Below are 23,322 nucleotides of genomic sequence, written 5' to 3'. Positions count from 1 at the left end.
ATTAAATAATAATATATGTATGACACGCCGACGATGGTAACGACTTACCAAGACTGTATATAAAGAACAGATAGAGCCAGTAATCACGATGAACTGAGAATAAATCTAAAAAAAAAAAACAAAATATGTGATTATTAGTAAAACCGTAATTAATGCCAATAACCATTAAAAGTTAGCGATTCTATTATTGAACGAATAAATAATTAGCAATAATTAGGAGCAGTGCTAGTGTCTAATCATCATCAAACCATAGATATTAACAGGTGCATCGCAATGGCAAAAGCTGCATTTATCAAAATGAGATCATAATGATATACAGTCGAAATATTACACAAGCAAATAATAGATATAACGGAAATGCTACTACGTATAAAAGTTAGAAAAACACTAATGGATTGAAAAAGAAGAACAGCTGAGTAAAGAAAATGCGAGCCAAAATATACGTGGCTTAGTATTTACCAGAACAAAAATCAAGGAAAAGAGTGCATCAAAAGACAAGTAGGTGGTTGCATGGGATAAATACAGCCTGGATGTGTTGTCTATCCTCTATAGAAGGCGATGAACATCAATTAATAAAATCATTATTATTATTATTAGTACTAATGTTATAATTATTGTTGTTAATTACAATATTAACTAAATGATTCATATTCCTCTTTATCAAAAAACTCTTATCTTTTATCTGATTTTTGTTCTGTTATTAAAGAATGCGGCATTAAAAAAATGTTTTACCTTTTTTAATAATTGCTATGTTTTCTATTTGAAGAGTCAGTTCTTTTGTCTGAACGATATTTTGACATATACGAAAGAAGAACTGTGACAGCCAAAACGAAGAAGAGAACGGCCTGACAGATAAGAAAGAAGACAAAAAAGTTGAATTGACAGACAGAAAAGAAGACGAATTGACAAACGGAACAGAAGAAGAATTGACAGCTGATATGACCACGACTTAACAGCTCTCTGCCGTCAATGTCAGATGTCAAAATTTTCCTAGGCTCAAGAGGCCCATCCTCTGCTAAACATCCTGTATTGTACTATCGCCGGAATTCCAAATTGTAATTTTGGATTTGGTTTTTTTTAAAAAGCAACTGATTTATTTGCACTTTTTGTTGTACATGCTACGTGGTATTTATTTAGAGACACTGAAAGTGAAAGAAGTACTGAATAACTGCCTGTTCTATATCCTAATGTACGAAAAAGTTTTTATTACAAGCGCTTTCCAATTAACTTTGGTAGCAGACAAATGTATAAACAACCATAAGTTTTTATATTTTAAAAGTACATACTTAGATAAACCAGCGCTAGCTTATTTGAAAAACCTTTACTCAGCAATTTAAACAACGCCATTTATCATATTGTTGTCTAGGGATACCACAGACCATGGGGCGAGTTTAGAAGCTAATAGCCGGTTTGTAAAAAGCCAAAGCCACAATTCCGCGAGTGCGCTAGTAATAGTCGAGTACACACAAAAATTTCCCACTTACTCAGTAGTAGCCAATTAGCTGGCGTGTGGAAAAGACTTCAAGACAAATACTAGTGCACAAGCTACTGTGATTAAACATGGCTATTTTTCAAGCTAGCTCGCTCAAAAAGCAGCGAGTGGCTTCTCCGTGAGTTTAGCTTTTTCCAGAGGTTTTTTACAAGCATTTAATTTTACAATCATTTTAATAGAAATACATAGACAAAATTTGCCTTTGCGTGTAATTTACAGAACGTTATAGATTTAGATTTTGGTAAAGCGTAATAAAAACAAAGTGTAGTAAATGAAACACTGCAATCATTAATTAGGTAGATTAAAAATAACTTATGAAGTCAAATAGTAAAATAGTAGATAAAGCAATAATCTCGCAACTACATTATATATAACAATTTAAAGGCTTACAATAATTATTGTTTATTTCTTTATAAACTGATAATTAACTTTGACGAGTAGTTAAAATGGTTTTTCTTTGTTTCAGAACGTGAACGACAACTTGTACCTCGTCAATCAACGTAAGTATAAATATAGTGGCACCACGAATGCTAGTCAGTAGCGTGCGTATACTGAATTTCTAATTAAACCATCTTTTGTAGCTTGAAATCGGATTCTTGGCAAGTTAAAGGTTTTATTAATGTACGAGTACGAGCTTTAATGTAAAGTAGCTTCTACGTATAATACAATTAAATCATGTTTACTATCGCAACTTCTTAGTTAACTAAGCTCTTGCCGTAGTTTATTTGCCAAGAATACCTAAAGCTTTAAGTGTTATGCAGAATATTATAATTTGCTTGAAAATTATGAATTTGTTCGGTAGCTTTTTTCCGTATTCATACATAAGTAAATACAGTCCGTCTAATTTAGAAACTGTTGCACGTCATTATCTACGTCAGAAATCGAAGTTGACATAGTTGCCAATTTAAAAAAAATCCTGACTCCATTTTAAATCAAATAGGTCACATAATTATTATTATACTCTTTACAACGACTATTTAAATTCTTACGTGACATTTTTGAAATAAAACACACTAATTTTGTTCTAAAAAGAACAGATTTTATTAAATAGGTAAAAATATAAAACAAGAGGTATTCACTTTAAAATTTAAAATAATAAAGTACAAAAAGTGTCAACACTGCAACTGTCAAATAAGTGTTACCAATTTATGCCAAAATTTCACCTTCGTTCGATTACAGTTACAGTGTGTTCCGAACAAATGTTCTTCATAAAAACGCTTTTTAATGCATTTATACAAATTAAATGAAACATATTGTTGTCTATTTCTTTAAGTTAACATTAATAGAAATCTTTAATTAGTTCTACGCGTATATAATAAAATATGTCTAGTGGCTTGTAATGCCAGTGTACTCGGCAAAGTGATTCTAAATAGAACACACCTACCGCCTAAATATTTCGTGTTGGTATCATGTGACGTCACGGGCTATGACGCCGATGACGTGCAACGGTTTGTAAATTAGATGGACTGTATGTTATAAAGAGGTTTATGATCACTGCTGTTAAAAAATTTAAACTAATTAAATAATATGAACTGCTTTAATATTATTGTTACCAATTTAATGTTTTATGACTTCGAAATCTTTTTATAGTCGTCTCAATATTTCGGCATTCTCAACGAATCCACGGTATTTTCAGAATCTGTCAGAATCATCTCGTTTCAAAAGTTTTCAACAATTTTGTTATATTTTTAGTATCCAGCTTTTCATTTAATACAACAAAGAGCATAGTGGAGAATACACAACACTTTAACGGTCCTATTTAGTGAATATCTTTTTTATTTTTCAAATGTTTGTCTCGCAATTTAATTTCTTGTTTTTATTTCTCTACTTTGGTCACTGTTTTCATTTATACAGCCTAGATATTTGTAGTTGTATATAATATAGTTCGTGTAACCATGTGGCTTAGGTCGAGTGTTAGGATTGCCAGGTCGCGCAAACGCCACAAACATGCCTTAATGACTACTTACATAATCCGAACCGAAAGCTTTTCGTGCCCTCCGAATCACGGTGGTAGCTCAATTAAATTAGAAATTCAAAAATTTCTTGGTGCCGGTGCCAGGAATCGAATCCGGATCCTCCAGGAGCCAGTAACATAGCCACCGTGCTACGATCACCACATCTGAGCTTACAAATGTTAAGAATAGTTTTTTTCATTTTACGCCTATTGATGTTTATTTCTAGTCCGTGTTGGATATTGCATTGATTTACTATATTTATTCTAAGTGTTGTAATGATTCCCTCTAGCAAATTCTCAATATGCAACAGCTTGTTGAAACAGCTCGAGAATTCAAAAGTTCTATAATCATCTTCTTTCTGAATTACCAGAGGTATTGAAAATTTTTGTAGACAATTCTACATGAGATGGAAGTTTCTGGTCAGCTGTCAGCTCTGGTGAAAAGCCTATACGAGACTAATAAAACCAGAATAGGAATTTAAAACTGTTCAACCCTTTTAAAGTCAGTAAGGGAGTCCGTCAAGGATACATCTTCAAGTCCCTTAATTTCTATGGGGAATATATAATGAGAAAAGCACTTGACAAATGAAATCGCGGTATCTCCATCGCAGACAAAATGATGTCAAATCTTAGACATGCAGACGATACAACTGTAATAACTGCATCCGAGGAAGAAATGTCAATCCTGTTCTATTTACAGGAAACCGAAAGTAATGGATGTGGTCCCAAAATCTCTCTGTAAACAACCTGAGCCTTGGACCAGTTTGAAATGGTTAACAAGTTGAATTATCTCAATACTAACATTACTGTACTAACAGACTATGTGTTAGTGGATATACCATCAAGGCAATGTATTAAAGATGTAAGAGTAAAACGAGGAGCTGAGATAAATAGTGACCACTATCTAGTTGTAGCTAGGACCAGCTTGGGAGTGTGACGAAAACCAATAATGAAAGACACAGAGGAAAGAAGTAAACCTCCATAATACCCCTACTATAGAAGTAATCAAGTCAAATAACCTAGCAGACAAGAAGATTGCAAAGATGTTTGAGAAAAACGCGTTTATCCAAAAAAAGAAGTATCCCAAACATTCAAAGTAGCCATCTATAAGATGGTGTTTGTGTCGATTTTAACTTTTGGTAGTGAAAGTTGGAAGCTTACAGATAAATTAAGATCGAAAATACAGAGCATAGACATGAAATAACGTAGAAGAATAATGGGCATAGCTAGTTTAGACAAGATTATAAATGAGGCAGTTAGTGCACATCTTAAGGTCCAACCAACTAACAAGAAAATTGAAGAGGCTCAACTAAGATGGTATGAACATATGATTAAAATGAATCAGGACAGACCAGTTAAACAATTATGGGAAGCGAGAAGACAAATTAAGAGACCAAGGGGCAGGCCAATGAAGACATGGGACGATAATGTAACTTCAATCCTTGAGAAAAGAGGAATTAGAAAAGAACAAGCTAGAAACCAAGTAAAGAACAAGAAGCAATGGAGAAAAATTGTTTATGCAACTAACTAAAGACATTACACCCGACACCTTAGGGCAAAAGGGTTTAGGATTATATATACGTTCGAGATGTGGCGTTGGAGCATAATGCTTCGGATTTCATAGATAGAGCCCAGAATAAATCACTCGGTCCTCCAAAAGTTTAACTTTCAGACTCAACTCTTCTCTATTTGTCTCGCAGGTGTCTTTTTCGAACATATTGCAAGAAGAAATAGGTTGAAGGTCGCAGAGGCAGAGGTCATTCTAACTCGATGGACAGATCAGATGCAGTGGCAAGACATTCTCTGAATCCACGAGAGAAGCCCAGAATAGAAGCCGATGGAAAGAGATAGTCGCCCGTATGGTAGAAAGTCACGATATTCATGAGGAAACGACTAGAGGAGTAGTGATTCGACACTGTCAGCTAAAGTATTGTGGTTATTATTGTTTAAACACTGCGTTACTTTTTATATCTTTACATATTTCTCTGTTGGGGTCTTTATTTCCTCACTTTGTGTTAATTACTTAATACGTTTATATTCATCCGACCGCCTTCAACGGATATCCATCCATGAACATGGCCAAAGTGAAATATTTTTCTTAAATGGGTTTTTTACGAAAAAATTGTGACCAAATTAGTGCTTCGTCTAACGGATCTTTGACTGAAGCACTAAACGATGGTCTCCGTAACTATCCTGATCCTTAACGCCTCAGTAGCGCAGTGGGTAACTTCACGAGCTTTCGTTCGGTGTGTCTGAAGTTCAAATAAAGTCGCGCTCGGGAACGTCATAAAGGGATATTCTGCATTAGGACTCTAAGGGTAGATTACATTCAGCTGTCAGATAGAAGTAGTGGTCTTAAGTTATAGAATAATAGTATCACACCGTAGATTACTTTATTTCGTTTGGAAGTAATATGTGTTCCAACATCATACATGAAATCGTTTCTTTTGTTGTGAAATAATATGTGTACAGTACAGCGTAGCTGGCGTCAATGACTAACTTGAATGTAGAAAATGGTCGAACATTTTAAATCTCCAATTATGATACACCAGAAACCCATATATAAAAAATATGCAGCAAAGTACAAAATCCATTGATTATGTCATTGCCATTGACGCTCTTAGTGCAAGAAAGGAACAAAAAAGGAGAATTAGCCAGAGAGCTGTTAAGTGTCAGTGGAAAGTGGATCAACAATATTTCTACTTAGTGGAAAGATCGCTTAGATATCATCACTATATCATGTGGCTTTCAGTATATTATGAAAGTAAACCTAGATGTAATATCGATAATCCAGCTTTGAAAAATATTAAAATAGGATAATTGCAATATCTGGACTATATATTGAGAGGTCCAGAATACCGGCTTTCATACTTCAAGGAAAACAAAGAATAGAACGAAAAGAAATCTTAAAGCTGCGCACCTAAAGTTTGGATGAAGGAAACAAAACATTAAAGTTATTTCACGCCACAAAGCTATATTCTTAAATACCAACTAAAAAACCGTATATACAACTCAGGAACTTTTAGCTATAAAGCTGGATACATACTACTAAATATATAATAGGATTCGATAAAGCGTTCTGAAGTTTTTATATGGTCTATATCTTCACTGATAGTAAAAATGATAATGAGTTGCGGAAATTCGTAACAATGATTATCCAGCTTTTTACTGTTGTCCTATAGTGTTATATAAAAATGTTCACTCTCAAGTTTTTCATTCAACTGTTTAATATAACAGACCAAATAAAATCTTTACGTTAAAAATACTCCAGTACTTTTGGCGTCTTTGTGAAAATACACATAATATGCTTTATATTTTGAATACTTTGTAGAACAAATTTTATATAAAAATAAATCTAAAAATCAACAACTAATAAAATTGACTATTCACATAAAATAACACTTTTATAGTTGACAGAAGGAAAATTTGAATTCGCTGAAAACCTCAAGGAATCGAATATCGAGAACATTGTCTTGGCAAACTTTTGATAAATAATGTCAACTGATTCAGTTGTGTAAACAAAACGGAGAAAATTTGTGTGTGCTGCACTTAAATTTTAAATTTGTTTTGAAAATATCCAATGTGGGGCAATGCCACTTTACAGCAATAATTTTCATTCAGTATTTTATTTTAGAATATAAAATTGTTCGTGCTAAAATCAGACACTATATGAAATGAGATCGGATTCAGTTGTAAACCTAGTCACTACCTAGACTTGAGAAATATATTTGCCAGAGAACGGATATCAGATGTAATACATCTACTACTTACTATACATCATAAAGTATCGGGGGATATTACAAAACTAAGGCAACCTTTATGTAAGAAGGACAACTTAAGTAAAAGTTGTAACATTATAAACACACCCCGTATACTTTTTTCTGGTACTTGCATCTAGTCATATAAAATTCTTTGTGTTGGCAACTCTGATTTCCGATTTCTGTCATGTCAAATTTCACTTCAAAATAATAGAACGTTTTTTCTGTATAATATTTCGTCTATTTAAACTAGAGTTTTAGTTCATAAACCCATCTCTATTGTTAAAACTTATCCTGGGTTTTTCAAATATAGTCTCTGCCTTATCCCTTTTTTGGCGGGACATCCTAAATAACTATATGGTGCACCGCAGATGTAGCAAGCTGCAGTACCGCAGGTACTGCCATAATGGAAGCCACAATATCCATGTGAAACCTGCATTTACTACATTTAGCTCTATCCAGAAGTTCTCTACGTGAAAACTACGTTCATAAACTCATCCCGAATCGACAAAATATATGTTATAATTTCCATAAGTAGATTTTTACGTTTTTATTTTTTACTCTACAGCCTTAGGCTTTTTTTTAATATTAAATTTAATTTCTTTGTATTTAATAAATATGATTAGTTAATATAATCTTTATTTCTTGAATAGATCCTTGAAATGAAATGCATACCCAAGGAAAGGAAATCAACTATAACGATCACTATACACAAAAAAGGGGACAAAAATGACCAGTCTAACTATCGAATTATTACGTTTCTTGACGCCAGTTTGAAATTATTGACTGAGATACTTGCTGAGAAAATGATTGAAAAGTATCAAATATGCGAAGAGCAACAAGGGTTTTGGTGTAACAGATCAACTGTCTATGCCATATCCATCCTCCTCCTCAGTCCTAATCCCTTTTGGGACGTGGTAACACCATCAGGCCTTTACAGTTTTTTCACGATTTCCCTCCATCCTTCCCTGTCCTGGGCTAGTTGTTCGGCTTTATGTAACCCTTGGTTAATCAATATTTTTGTTTGATCTACCCAACGGCTTGGAAATCTTCCCCTAGGTCTCTTTTCTTCAACTCTACCCTCGACTTTTTCCTCGAGTTTTTCCATCGTACCTGTTCTTCTAACAATGTGTCCAAAATACTGCAAATATCTCTGTTGTGTTTGTTTAAGCAATCTATCCTTTACTTTAAGTTGTTGTAATATCGATACGTTAGCGCGATGATCAATCCAGGATATTCTTAACATGCGGCGCTATACCCACATTTCAAAAGCGTCTAGTTTATTTTTATCCGCTTTCTTTAAGGTCCACGTTTCGGATGCATATGTGGCTATGGGAAAAATGAGTGCCCTTGCCAGCCTGCAGTTTTGTGTTTATTGTTATGCTAGAATTTTTCCAATTTCATAATAAGACATATTCATAATAAGACAAATATGAGAGAAAGCAGTAGAATTTAATACACCTGCATTCATGTGTTTTATCGACCTCACTAAAGCCTTCGATTGTAGTAGACTACAAGATGTGATTGAACTTTTACTCAGGGAGATTATAATAGCCACTATAACACAGATAATAAAGAATATTAACTCTGATCACAAAACAAGAATAAAAATAGGAACCGAACTAACATTCAATCAGGTATAAGAAAGAATGATAGCTTGAGCCCGTTATTGTTTAAATTGATAATGGACAAAGAAGTGATGATAATAGAAGAAGTAAAAAAGTCAGGAACAGGTACAAAATGGACAACAGAGCAATAAAGATTCTATGCTATGCAGATTACGCAGTAAAAATATCAAATAATGAAGATGACCTACAACGAATAGTTCACGCTTTGGAAGCTAACGCAGAAAAGTTTAACCTGAAAATATCAGCACTAAAAGCAAAGTCACTCGTTATTACTAGGGAGCCAGTGAGATGCAAAATTGTAATAAACGAAGAAATAATAGAACAGGTATCGAAATTAAACTATCTGGGAACGTAAACATCGTATTGAGGAGAAATCTCCGAGGAAACACGTGGTAGTTAGAAAACAATAATGACTGGGTGCAAAATTAAACTATCTGGGAACGCAAATATCGTATTAAGGAGACATCTCCGAGTAAACACGTGGTAGTTAGAAAACAGTAATGACTGGGTGCAAAATACGAAATAAGACTCGAATAGAACATCTTGAGACAACTCAATAAGAGTAGGAGGCACAGATCTACACATAAAGATATATAATGACTACATTCCATTATAATAAGATGTAATATTGAAGAAAAACAGACAGTATGCCTAAATAAAATCAGAAAGAGTAGATTTGGTGGTTCATGTAATTCTAGAGTTTCCAATGAAGCTTTCGGTGACTTCCTAGAGATGAACGAAATGTTTTAAGTTATGACCACGTGTCGATTGGGATCAGTCAACTGAATATATCATCATCATCCAGCCTCAAGAGTCCACTGCTGAACATAGGTCTCTTCCTCATGTTTCTAACCCCGTCTATCTTGCGCCGCTCTCATCCAGTTTTTATTGAGTCTTCTTAAATCGTCAGTCCATCTTGTAGGTGGTCGATTCTGTCATTCTGGCTATGTGTCCTGCCCATCTCCATTTTAGTCTGGCTATCTTCTCGATGATGTCAGTCACTCCGGTTCTTCTCCTGATGTTTTCGTTGGTTATTCTGTCTCGCAGAGTTATTCCTAACATGGACCGCTCCATTCTTCTCTGCGTGACTCTCAGTTTGGTAGGTGCTGCTTTTGTTAAGGTAAGTGTTTCTGCTCCGTACGTCAAGACTGGGAGGACGCACTGATCAAATACCTTTCTCTTTAGGCATGTGGGCAGCTCACTTTTAAAAGTTTCTCTCAGTTTTCCAAATGCTGCCCACCCAAGGCCGATTCTTCTCTTCAGTTCATGAGTCTGGTTATCCCTGCCAATCATAATTTCATGTCCCAGGTATTTATATCTATCTACGAGTTCTATTTCTTTTCCACCAATACTGATGTTCTGGTTGGGTACCAAATTGGTCATGATTTTTGTTTTCGAGATATTTATATTTAAACCTACACTTTCTGTAGCCACAACGAGTTCCTGTGCCATCTCTCTTGCCATACCTAGATCTTCAGCTATTATAAGTATATCATCGGCGAAACGTAAGTTGTTTAGATATTCTCCATCTATTTTTATTCCCTTTGTCATCCAATCCAAATTCTAAAAAGCATGTTCTAGCACCGTATTAAAAAGTTTAGGTGACATTGGGTCTCCTTGTCTAACCCCCCGTTCTATTTTTATGCGATTACTGTTAGTATGTAATCTGACAGTGGTTGTTGCCTGCACATATATTTTGTATAATAATTTAGTATATCTATAATCTAGCCTGCATTCTTTAAGCGCCTGTAATATTTTGCTTAGCTCAACTGTGTTAGCTCTTTGTGAAAACCGATAAATATTAGAACTAGAGGTTTATTGTATTCCACTGCTTTCTCTATTAGGGTTTTTATACTTTGTAGATGGTCATTTGTTCCGTAACTTTTTCTGAATCCTGCCTGTTCCCTTGGTTGATAAGTCTCTAATTTTCTTTCCATTCTCTTAACTAGTATTCGCGTAAACAACTTATATATATGGCTGAGGAGGCTAATCGGTCTGTAATTCTCTAAATTTGCTTTATCTCCTGCTTTGTGTAATAGAATCATAGTAGCGTTGTTCCAGTCTGTTGGAATATTGGCGCTGTGAAGGCAGATATTGAAAAGTTGTTTAATTTTTTCAAGTAATACATCCCCTCCAATTTTTAGTGCTTCTGATACTATTCCATCTTCACCCGGGGTTCGATTATTTTTCATTTTCTTCAGGACTTCTTTGATTTCTGATTTTGTTATATCGGGCATTAAATCTGATCCTTGGTTTAATACCCCAGTTTTTAGTGTAATTGGAGGTTCCGTATTGTTATCTTTTTTTCTTGATCTATATAACTCTGTGTAGAACTCTTCGACTATTCTTAATATTTCATCTCTGTTCGTTGTTTCTTCTCCAGTGCTGTTTCTCAGTTTGTTAATTTCTATTTTCCCTTTTTGTACGCTCCTCTTCAAAACTTTCATGTCCTTATTTTGCTCTATTGCCTGTTTTGTTTTTTCTACATTGTAGTTTCTTATGTCTTTTCTTATTGCCTTTGTGATCGTCTTATTTATTTGATTTATCGCTTCTTTGCTTGTAGTGTTATCTCCTTTCATTTGTCCAACTGAATATATACCTGAAATTTAATTGGCGGTAAATTCATTTGACTTTTTGACCATAAAGAGTTTTTCCTTCCTGATATTCTTAGTTAGTTCACGAAATTACAGTTTGCTGTTTTTCATAGACTTATGGGTTCTATAGTCAAGATTTTAATGATGTAAAGAATACGCCTTACCACATTAGGTGCGGTACTTATTTTACCTTACAAAATAAATGATAATATTTTATATTATTTCCTATATAATAATTGAGTCAGTGAAGAAAAGTTCTCTCTAACAAAAGATTGTTGTAATCAAGTTGGCTCAATATACATACAATACAAGAAAAATATAAGCAATCTCATTGTTTTTGTTGCTCTAATTTCATGCCCTTCCATGCATATTGCCTTGGTACTCATTTGAATAGTACTAAATCGTAATCTTATGTTATTCATGTCTTACATATTGTACTATACATGGTCAAATTAGATCCCATTTGGTAACAAATTTAGTTTTTGGGGCAATCTGTAAAATACAATATATTAAGATATAGCACATACTAGTACACGGTGACAAAGCAACATCTAGAGGAGTCTTTAAAAGTCCATGATCATTCATGTAGCACCGCCAAAGGGGCCGTTAAAAAAGAAATTCAAAATGACTGGAAAAAAATCACAACAAAAAAAGGAAAGCTAGGCATACAGGAGCAAACCTATTATGAAGAAAATTGCATACAACCTTTTGGCTAATCTAATCAATATTGAGCAGACGAGAGCTGAAGTGGGTCACAGAGATGGTGACTGACACTGTCAACTCAGGAAACATCTCTGCAACGTAGGGTGAATGAACCATTATGACAAAATGGACGACGAAACTGTCACATATTCTTTGCGAATGTAAACTGCTAAATGAGATTAGACGTATATATACCAACCAAACAAGTATTAAGTCTGGAAAAATACTTAATGTTCCCGTAAGAGAGTTGCTAGAGTTTAACGAAAGAAGAGTTTTTGTTTCAAAGGTCTCACGACCAAGTACCAGATGCAAAAAGTGACCAACTCTGCACATTTTCTATCAAAATTTGAAAACAATAATACATATTGTTGTATTATCTAGTATACGTAATGATAATAATTTATCACTACAAGTGCAGCAGTAATATAAAAGACATTAACGCGATCTCGTGATTTATTTCCTGTCGTGAATGAGAATACATACCTTGATTAACACTGTTTTTATATATTTATATAATAACTGCTTGCTTTTAGTTTTGCAATCGACTATTAAACAGCTGTAAATTCTACATGTCCCTAACCTATGGTAATATTAGTGATATAACAAAAGCAAACTATTCATATATAGCCCTTTTGTTAATTATAAAAAGTATCTCCTACTGTGTAATGGAAATAGAATCCAAAACTTCTAGTCGATTACAAAGGTCAAGAGGAATATAAAATATTGATAAACATGAGTTACATGTTTTGCATACAAAAGATTTTTGTATACGAGGGAAGTATATACGAGGCAAGTTGTGTTATTCTTTCCGTAAAGTGTCAACGTCTCTAATGATGTGTTTAAACGTTAAAATGCATGAAATGGTGACTTTCTTCCTTCCTTCGAGTTTGAATTCAGCTTACCTTTATATCATGAGATCAAAGTAGATCAAAACATGCGAGGAACTGGCCGGAGCACAAACTTTTAGACAGAAAGATATATGTCTTTTCATGTAGATTAAAGAAATTGTTCTGCGAGATTTGAGATATCATTATCTGAACAATTTGACCGATCTAGTAATTAAATATCTCTAAAGCAGCCTTGTGTATTTAACTTATTACTTTTTAAATGAGTTATATCGGTATTTTAATAAACACTAGCGGACCAACTCGACATCGAGTTTTTTAAATGAAATTTTTATTTTGCGAGAAAAATTAAGAGATCAATACAAACAATATAAGCAAGAATATACATAACATTCATCAATAATAATGCAAGTAAAAAGTGTATTAAATATCACGAAATATTTCGTCGAAAACAATGTTTTTTGTTACAATGTTATCATTTAGCAGTTAATTTTGCATGCTGATCACGAATCCGGTGTCAGATTTGCTCTATCTTGACGTTTTATGCGCATTTCGGGTCACTTCCGGTGTCGGATCGCAACCGGAAGTACATATTTAGATTCGTCTCGACGAGACCTTTCGATCCATATATACATTGTGGGGTCTAAAACTTAAAGTAAATTTTAACTTCCGGTCATCTCAAAACCGGAAGTGAATTTTTGTACCAAAAGTATATCTTGACAATCTCATACGTAATACTAATAATATTCCGAAAAAATATTTTAATTATCTAATATGGTTTTTGAGTAAAGTGGTGGACAAGAAAAGGGCTTAGAGTTTTAGTATATAAGATTAACTAATAGCATTAATGCATTTAAAAGAGATATGAAAAACTACGCAGAAAAGTCATTTCTCTCAACATACGATTGATGTTCTTTTTATGAAGAATTCTATTCTTATTGATGTGCAACGCAGGTGTTGTTTATTACTCACATGATTTATTATCATATTTTATTGCATAATTTATTTACTTTACCATTGTTTAATATATTAAAACCAAATGGAAAAAATGATTAAATGATGTACACTGTTATTTTTGCGAACAATCGCTTCAGAAAAATTGTACGTTTTAAACGGTTAATTAAACATTGCTTACTTTTCATATTTTTTGTAATTAAAAAAATATCACTGTCAAATTTTACATTTTTTTTGGATAGATTTTTTTAACCTATTCATGCTTATTTTTTTTATTTCTGAAAAATTTATGCTCTAAAAGTCACAAAATTAATAAAAATATATGTTTAGAAAATGAAAAACTCCAATATTTTTGATAATTGGCTACTGCGAAACCGCAACATTGGGCAGTTGTTTGCAAAATTTTAAAAATACGTTGTTTGGAATGTTTTATTAAATTATTTAAAAGAGTTTTAAATAAACTGACATTAAAATCATATAAAAAAATTATTGCGTATTATGTACTATCACATTTAATAAAACATTTTTCATGTAAGGCAACCTTACATTTAATACATTTTTTTATTGGTTGTTGAGCGGCAAAGGACGCATTGGGTTCGTTTTTCTTGGGTAGAAATAAGATGGCCTATGTTGTCGAATCGAACGTCTTGTGTAATGTTGTTTATGGAAGATTGAGATGAATCAGGTCTTCCTGGAGGAGTTCCGAACATCGCCAATAAGGCTTTGGCTATATTTCTACGAAACTGCAGCAAATCCATTTCGGGTTGTTCAGGGATAATGTGTCTCATTCTACGGTAAATTAACTAAGCATTTTGTATGGAGACATCAAGACCCCAGATAAATAAAGGCCAATACCATTTCTTGGATCTTATATTTGTTCTGTAATAGGCAACATTTTGATCCATCCGAACAGTTCCTCCCATATTTTCGTTATAAGCCCGAATAAGATGTGGTTGTGTTACTTTGCTTATTCCAAGTAAATAATTCCTTTGCTTGGAATAAGCTTAAGAATTAGAATAAAAAACGAGGAAGTTCGTAGACGAACCGGAGTGGAAGACATTATCGAACATATTACAAGGCAAAAATGGAGATGGGCAGGACATGTGGCAAGAATGAAAGACGACAGTTGGACAAAAAAATTGCTTGAGTGGAGACCACGGGCTGACAAGCGAAGCCGAGGAAGACCCCCAACGCGATGGACCGACGACCTCAAAAGAATCGTAACCAATTGGATAGCAGAGGCGCAGAACAGAAGCAGATGGAAAAGTCTAGAGGAGGCCTATGTTCAACAATGGACAACTCAGGGCTCAAAGTAACTATGTTGTTGTCATTACACCTACATAAAATCACCTCATTTTTCTCGTCGTACCAATTTTCGTAAATTCCAGGTATGGATTTAAACGTTTCACTGAATGGGTGCTTTTCCTACGTAATCTATTCCCTTCGAAATTAAAAAATCAATTAGTTTCATAAAGGTGAAATTCTCCCTTGACTCCTTGATAAATATTAAAATCTATGAGGTAACCAGATTTCTGATTCCAACACCACGATGTATATCCAAAGCGTATGGGCTTGCCTTTTATATGTTATTTCATACCATGACGTCCATAGCATGGTATCATGGCCTCATTCATGCTAGATTCGGTTTCCCATAAAGTGTATTCGCTAAATGATTTGCGGAGACTTTCAAGGTACGGAGAAATTTTGTATGTTTTGTCTGGACGATCTGTTTTGAAGAGCATAATGAACTGTCTCCTTTACAATATTTGTTAAAAGTTCTTCATTGAAAAAAAGTCAAAGATCTGTAAAGAAGTGAGTGGTCGTGAAAACAATGAAGGAGTTTATGTGTTCCATTGAGTTTTTTTATGTTCAATATATAAATAAAGGGAATTTTCATTTGGTAAATCTCCCTGAATCTATTTCCGTGGTAGGAGAGTTACACCTTTTGCACGAATCTCAGTAGATGCTATCTTCTTCTTCCCGAATTTGTGTCACACTACTTCGTTGATCCTTCTTTCTTCTTCTTGATGAATTACAGCTCCTGATTCCGCATCCAACATATTTTTGTTTAGGTTATTGAATGTTCCTCCACAGTTTTCATCTCCAATATCTTGATCAGTCAATTCAGTGACGTCAGGAGGTGCTAGGAAAACATTGCACTGGAAACCGACTCAATAAGGTTCGATTCTTTTAGCATGGACATAGTTTTATGTGTCCTTGATTCGTAAAAATATTTTTTAGGATGACTATGCGTATGCCGATTTGTACCAACTAGCACAGATAAAATAATAGCACTTACTTGATAGATATATTTTTCAATGATTTAACAATAAACCAAAACCAAGAACCAAAGTTTGATATTAAACAGATATCTAATAACGCAATTGCTCTACCGTTTTCTCAACTGGTATCACCTTTTTTGTGGACTGAGCATGTCATGGCTTTATACTTGTTCCAGGTTTCGTTTAGTAGCTGGTCTATCTTCTTCTGATTTTTTTCTTCATTTATTCTCTTATTTGTTTTATCATTTCTGCTGCTTTCGCTCGGTTATTTAATATTGGTTCCTCACAATTTCGTTGGTTTCCTTCCAATAGGTATTGGCAGTATTTCGTCCACCGGTTCATAATATTAAGTGCCTCACAAAGTTGTACCTTTAATATTTTCATTCTAATACTTATTCTGGCTAGGGTTAAACATTTTTTACTTTCAGATTCACACGACCGTTATTTATATATAAGATAAGCCTGTTGTTACCAAAAAATAATGATTTATCTCTGATTAAACAGAAGATTCATTCATATTTACCTTCAGTATCTCGATCAAACTAACCGAAATTATATATAAGGTATAAAATACCTTTTTATTTCAGTGGATTATAGCTCTTACCAAAAACAAACTCGTTTTTAACGACCGGTGGCGGTGAGTCGGGTTGTGCATTAACGGAAAGTTAGCGAAAAAGATAAGCGAGCACCGGCGGTGGCGACTTGCCGTAAAAACATGAACAAGATAAAATCGTTGTGCTGTTTTCGACTTCTAATTTCAAACGAGACAACTCAATCGATGAACTTAACGAATTTTCGTAGACAAGAAACTGACGGGGAGAGAAGCCGGTGGATGTGGAGGTGGAGAAATAATCCCATGATTTACTAGCCCAAGATTCTCACAAGCTTTTGCTGCCGAATTAGGCCGATCCTTGTAGGGTTTGCATTATTAATTGGAAAATGAGCGTTTTGGACAGTAAATTAGAAGGTAACTAAATTGAAGCGCCGACGAATCCATATCGATTTTACCAAAATTATACATGCAAAGGAAACATGGCTTATTATATTTTATTGGTGCATAGCATCAAACTGTTTATTTATATATATATAATATATATATATATATATATATATATATATATATATATATATATATATAATTTCCGGTTTTTTAAGCGTACACGCTTTCCGGGGGGGGGGGGGTGGAATGAGTAACAGCGAACCGCAGATCTCATCTCTTGTCGTACTACTCATCCATAAGTCAATCAATACGATACATCAGTATATTCCAGTTACAGACCAATTTGGATTTTATACTACTTGCTACGTTAAATTTTGTCAAGACAAACCACTAGACTACTCACAGTGACCTGCCGGTCCGTTTGGCAGAATAATAACACATAGACGTCAGGCTGTCCCGCAAAGCTAACTTAAGTTATATTTTCTAAATAAGTAAATATATCTTATATACTAAAACGCTAAGCCCTTTTCTTGTCCACCACTTTACTCAAAAACCATATTAGATAATTAAAATATTTTTTCGGAATATTATTAGTATTACGTATGAGATTGTCAAGATATACTTTTGGTACAAAAATTCACTTCCAGTTTTGAGATGACCGGAAGTTAAATCTTATATACTAAAACGCTAAGCCCTTTTCTTGTCCACCACTTTACTCAAAAACCATATTAGATAATTAAAATATTTTTTCGGAATATTATTAGTATTACGTATGAGATTGTCAAGATATACTTTTGGTACAAAAATTCACTTCCAGTTTTGAGATGACCGGAAGTTAAATCTTATATACTAAAACGCTAAGCCCTTTTCTTGTCCACCACTTTACTCAAAAACCATATTAGATAATTAAAATATTTTTTCGGAATATTATTAGTATTACGTATGAGATTGTCAAGATATACTTTTGGTACAAAAATTCACTTCCAGTTTTGAGATGATCGGAAGTTAAAATTAATTTAAGTTTTAGACCCCACAATGTATATATGGATCGAAAGGTCTCGTCGAGACGAATCTAAATATGTACTTCCGGTTGCGATCCGACACCGGAAGTGGCCCGAAACGCGCAAAAAACGTCAAGATAGAGCAAATCTGACACCGGATTCGTGATCAGCATGCAAAATTAACTGCTAAAAATGATATCCATGTCGACATTTGATGAACTAAAAATTGTATTCCGGTTTTGAGGTCGACTTCCGGTTTCGTTTTTATTAGTCAAATCAATAGAGAATTCAACGTAGAGTTCAAAAATGTAAGTTCACGAAATTATCATTTATAGTTTTTGAGTTATTGATAAAAATATTTTTACTTCCGGTCATTGTATATATTGTATATTTTTCTCGCAAAATAAAAATTTCATTTAAAAAACTCGATGTCGAGTTGGTCCGCTAGTTTTTATAATAATGGTATAAAGACAAATTTAATACATATTTTATATTTTTTTTGCTTATACAAGTTGTCTTGTTAAAATTATATTATTAGACCAATTTAATATTTACTTTAGTTTTTACAAGTGGCACATTTTCTAGTACAATGAATTGTGTAAAAATTTCTATTTGTTTTGAGTTTCTTCTGTTTAAATTATTACATATACGGTATTCGGTATTTCTGAAAATTTAGACCAAGAGACAGGTAAAAGATCTTCTAATTTAATATTTATTTATTAATAATAATAAAAATAATCAACCTTATTTTATGTAAAAATACAATAATATCAAATCTTACTAAGAGTCGTATCAGTTTTTTTTAGGAACCAGCTGTACAAACTGCGGTTTGCAGGGATGATATAAATCGTAGTCTTTAATTGGAATCAAATTTTTATTAATAACGATTGTCGATATTTTTAAAAATAAAGCTACCTACTTTACTGTTCATAAAATTCATATTTTTTGACAAACTGCGTATACGACTGTCAATATTTCAATATACATTTATTTTACAAATCTTCATTTATATATATATATATATATATATATATATATATATATATATATATATATATATATATATATATATATATATATATAAAGTATTCTTTAATTAAATTAAAAAATATTTTTTATTTTTAAAAAAGCACACAAAGAAACGCAGCCACTGAATATTTGTTTCTTTCTGCCATTCTTTGTTTCCTCATGGTAAAGCTGGCTCTGCAGAAAAGCCTTTCTGCTGGGACGAACGTAGCTGGAATTAATAGATTATCCCTGGCCAAACAAGCTATGTAAGAACATTTATTCTGGTTATCTTTTCACCAAGATAAGATGTCCACGTTTCCGTCTTCTCGTTCTTCTTCTAGATATCGATCCAGTTCGTCATCAAGGCGTACCCTTTTCTTGTACAGTGACAAAATTTTGAAACAGTCTTCGCCGCTAGAGGACCCAGAAGAAGATCCAACTGCCTTATTGCTTTCATCTTCCTATTCCTCTTTTTTTCATATTTTTTATATAATTCTCATTAGTTTTGTCTCTGGTTTTTGTTTCAAGGAACTGCCCTATGTCAGAAAAGCAATGTCAGAACTTACAATAAACAATATTGCAGTAAAATAAGTATGAACAAATAGAAAAAATACTTATGTGTGCAATAATCAAATGGAACTGATTAGCGTTGATAATGATAATGATGATGAGGATGACGACGGTCATCCGTTAAAGCTGAAATCAAAAAATAACTAAAACAAAGACAATATAATAACATGATTCTTCTAGAAAACCATTTTGGGGAAATTAAAAGGTAAGACTGATGTGAGAGACTTATATCAGAACAATATGGTTTCAAGGATAAAACTTTTAAACAACGTGAAAGACGTAAGGTACGACGTAAAATGGAAACAACTAGGTATATATTAAAACGAGACAGCTTTTGTGTTTTTTATATCCAAACTATGGACTAAACTTATATAATTTACAAATATAAAATTTTATTCCTAAAATTTTTTGATGTTTTATTAAAAAAACTAATGTTGAAGGAAACTGTTCTGTATTAATTAAAGAAACTTGAAAGTACCTTGATGAATTGAACGACAAAGCAGATTACGATAGCTTATTGACTATAAAAACATTATTTTTCTATATAGTTAAATGAAATAACTCCTCTTTCAAGTTAAATTACAAATTTGTATGAACTTTTGTTAGAAACTTTTAATATCAGGCGAAATGTTAATAGTTGAGAAACTTCATTTAGGAAGTCGGAATTTCTTCGCTTAAGCCGTAATTAAAGTCCAAAGAGCTCACGATCTATATGCAAGTTCGTGGTTAAGATCACACGCAAAAAGAAAATATATTTTTTTGAGTAAACATTTAATGTTTTAAAAATATTCGTTTATATTATATGATCGTAGTAATAAGGCAAATTTAAAAATATTCGTTTATACAGTATTGTGCGAATTGCTGACATTTTTTAATATTGACAACTGACCAAACATTGAAAACATAATCTTACTTTTCTCTGCCTTTTATTTGAGGATGTTTTAGGACATTTCCCACTAAGTTTGTGTTGTGTTGTCACGTTAAGTGAACACACTTCTATGTCACCAACAGAAATCGCAAGACCGTGTGGAATGAGTCAGAAGCAAGATTTTGAAGCGTAAACGAGAAACAAGATCAATGGATGTGAAAGGGTTTGGAAAATGCGGAAGAAAGAGAAAAACAACACCAGCGGATGAAAGATTCGAAAGAGCAAATTGGACCCAAGAAAAACAAGCTAAGAGCTTGTTTTGCAAAAGACTTTTGGAGAATGGTAGAAGGGCAATGCGTCCACAGACAAAACAACTTCTAACTGACCGAATGATGAAACAAAGGTTATTGTGGGCCAAAAATACTCTAATTGGACTATAGACGACTGGAGAAAAGTCCTATTTACATATCAAACCCATTTTATAGTTCAGGGACAGCGGTCGAAATTCGTCAGGAACTCTGACACTAAAAACCTTACACTATCTCATATTGATCAAATCGTAAAACATCCAGTCAAGAAAATGTTTTGGGGATGTTTTTTGTACATGTAGATTGAATCTTTATTACAAAACGAAGGTATAATAAACAGCCAAAAATACAAATCCATGTTAGAAAAGCGTTTGAACACAGAATTCCAAAAATGTCAGCACCAAGGAGGAGCGATTCTTCAACAGGACTTTGCTCCCTGTCACGAATCAAAGCAAATGATGGAATTTTTCAAAAATAAGAATATTAATGTTTTAGACTGGCCCGGTAATTCGCCAGACCTCAACCCCTTTGAAAATTTATGGGCCATTTACAAAGCTAGATTACGCAATATCGACTGTACTACAAAATTAAAAATTATAGAAGCGGTCATTCAGGTTTGGTTTCGAGTTGAAACGATATCTGGGAATTGTCAGAAGCTCGTAGAATCTATACCAAAACGGGTAAAAGCAGTAATTGCAACCAAAGGGGGACATATTTTTTACTAAATGATGTAAGTTTGCTTTTATACTTTTATCAAAATATAATTTGTTTTTTTAAATAAACTGTTTTTTAATAAATATGTAATAAGGCAAATTACTGACAAGGTGTTTTCGGATATTTCCGGGTGTTATGTTTATAATTTTTTTTTCCTTTGGTGAGAAAAGTTGGTAGTCGTTTCGACAATACAACATTCGTCATTTTTGATGACTCGCCGACGTTGTACACACATCGTCTCTCGCCAGGATGATGCAATATTTTTATGTCATTTTATAACATGAGAAAAATATCAATTGGTATATAAATTATTAGAAAATATTCAACCAAAATCAATATTATAGATCTTAATGACTACTTACATAATCCGAACCGAAAGCTTTTCGTGCCCTCCGAATCACGGTGGTAGCTCAATTAAATTAGAAATTCAAAAATTTCTTGGTGCCGGTGCCAGGAATCGAATCCGGATCCTCCAGGAGCCAGTAACATAGCCACCGTGCTACGATCACCACATCTGAGCTTACAAATGTTAAGAATAGTTTTTTTCATTTTACGCCTATTGATGTTTATTTCTAGTCCGTGTTGGATATTGCATTGATTTACTATATTTATTCTAAGTGTTGTAATGATTCCCTCTAGCAAATTCTCAATATGCAACAGCTTGTTGAAACAGCTCGAGAATTCAAAAGTTCTATAATCATCTTCTTTCTGAATTACCAGAGGTATTGAAAATTTTTGTAGACAATTCTACATGAGATGGAAGTTTCTGGTCAGCTGTCAGCTCTGGTGAAAAGCCTATACGAGACTAATAAAACCAGAATAGGAATTTAAAACTGTTCAACCCTTTTAAAGTCAGTAAGGGAGTCCGTCAAGGATACATCTTCAAGTCCCTTAATTTCTATGGGGAATATATAATGAGAAAAGCACTTGACAAATGAAATCGCGGTATCTCCATCGCAGACAAAATGATGTCAAATCTTAGACATGCAGACGATACAACTGTAATAACTGCATCCGAGGAAGAAATGTCAATCCTGTTCTATTTACAGGAAACCGAAAGTAATGGATGTGGTCCCAAAATCTCTCTGTAAACAACCTGAGCCTTGGACCAGTTTGAAATGGTTAACAAGTTGAATTATCTCAATACTAACATTACTGTACTAACAGACTATGTGTTAGTGGATATACCATCAAGGCAATGTATTAAAGATGTAAGAGTAAAACGAGGAGCTGAGATAAATAGTGACCACTATCTAGTTGTAGCTAGGACCAGCTTGGGAGTGTGACGAAAACCAATAATGAAAGACACAGAGGAAAGAAGTAAACCTCCATAATACCCCTACTATAGAAGTAATCAAGTCAAATAACCTAGCAGACAAGAAGATTGCAAAGATGTTTGAGAAAAACGCGTTTATCCAAAAAAAGAAGTATCCCAAACATTCAAAGTAGCCATCTATAAGATGGTGTTTGTGTCGATTTTAACTTTTGGTAGTGAAAGTTGGAAGCTTACAGATAAATTAAGATCGAAAATACAGAGCATAGACATGAAATAACGTAGAAGAATAATGGGCATAGCTAGTTTAGACAAGATTATAAATGAGGCAGTTAGTGCACATCTTAAGGTCCAACCAACTAACAAGAAAATTGAAGAGGCTCAACTAAGATGGTATGAACATATGATTAAAATGAATCAGGACAGACCAG

The 23,322-nt window shown here is 33.5% G+C and overlaps 1 protein-coding gene across 10 annotated transcripts in view; it reads left to right on the top strand.

The window, feature by feature from the left end:
- lilli (AF4/FMR2 family member lilliputian) overlaps positions 1-23,322 on the top strand; it is an 829,533-nt gene that overhangs the window by 737,688 nt on the left and 68,523 nt on the right. For all 10 annotated transcript variants that reach the window (XM_072527035.1, XM_072527032.1, XM_072527036.1 and 7 more), the window contains one exon: positions 1,959-1,992. In XM_072527035.1, coding sequence (XP_072383136.1) covers positions 1,959-1,992 — 34 coding nt within the window. The remainder of the gene's footprint in view (positions 1-1,958; positions 1,993-23,322) is intronic.

The sequence above is a fragment of the Diabrotica undecimpunctata genome, chromosome 3 (genome assembly GCF_040954645.1).
Source record: "Diabrotica undecimpunctata isolate CICGRU chromosome 3, icDiaUnde3, whole genome shotgun sequence".
Taxonomy (NCBI): domain Eukaryota; kingdom Metazoa; phylum Arthropoda; class Insecta; order Coleoptera; family Chrysomelidae; genus Diabrotica; species Diabrotica undecimpunctata.
Note: the sequence above shows the minus strand (reverse complement) of the source record. Positions and strands in the feature narration are given on the sequence as shown.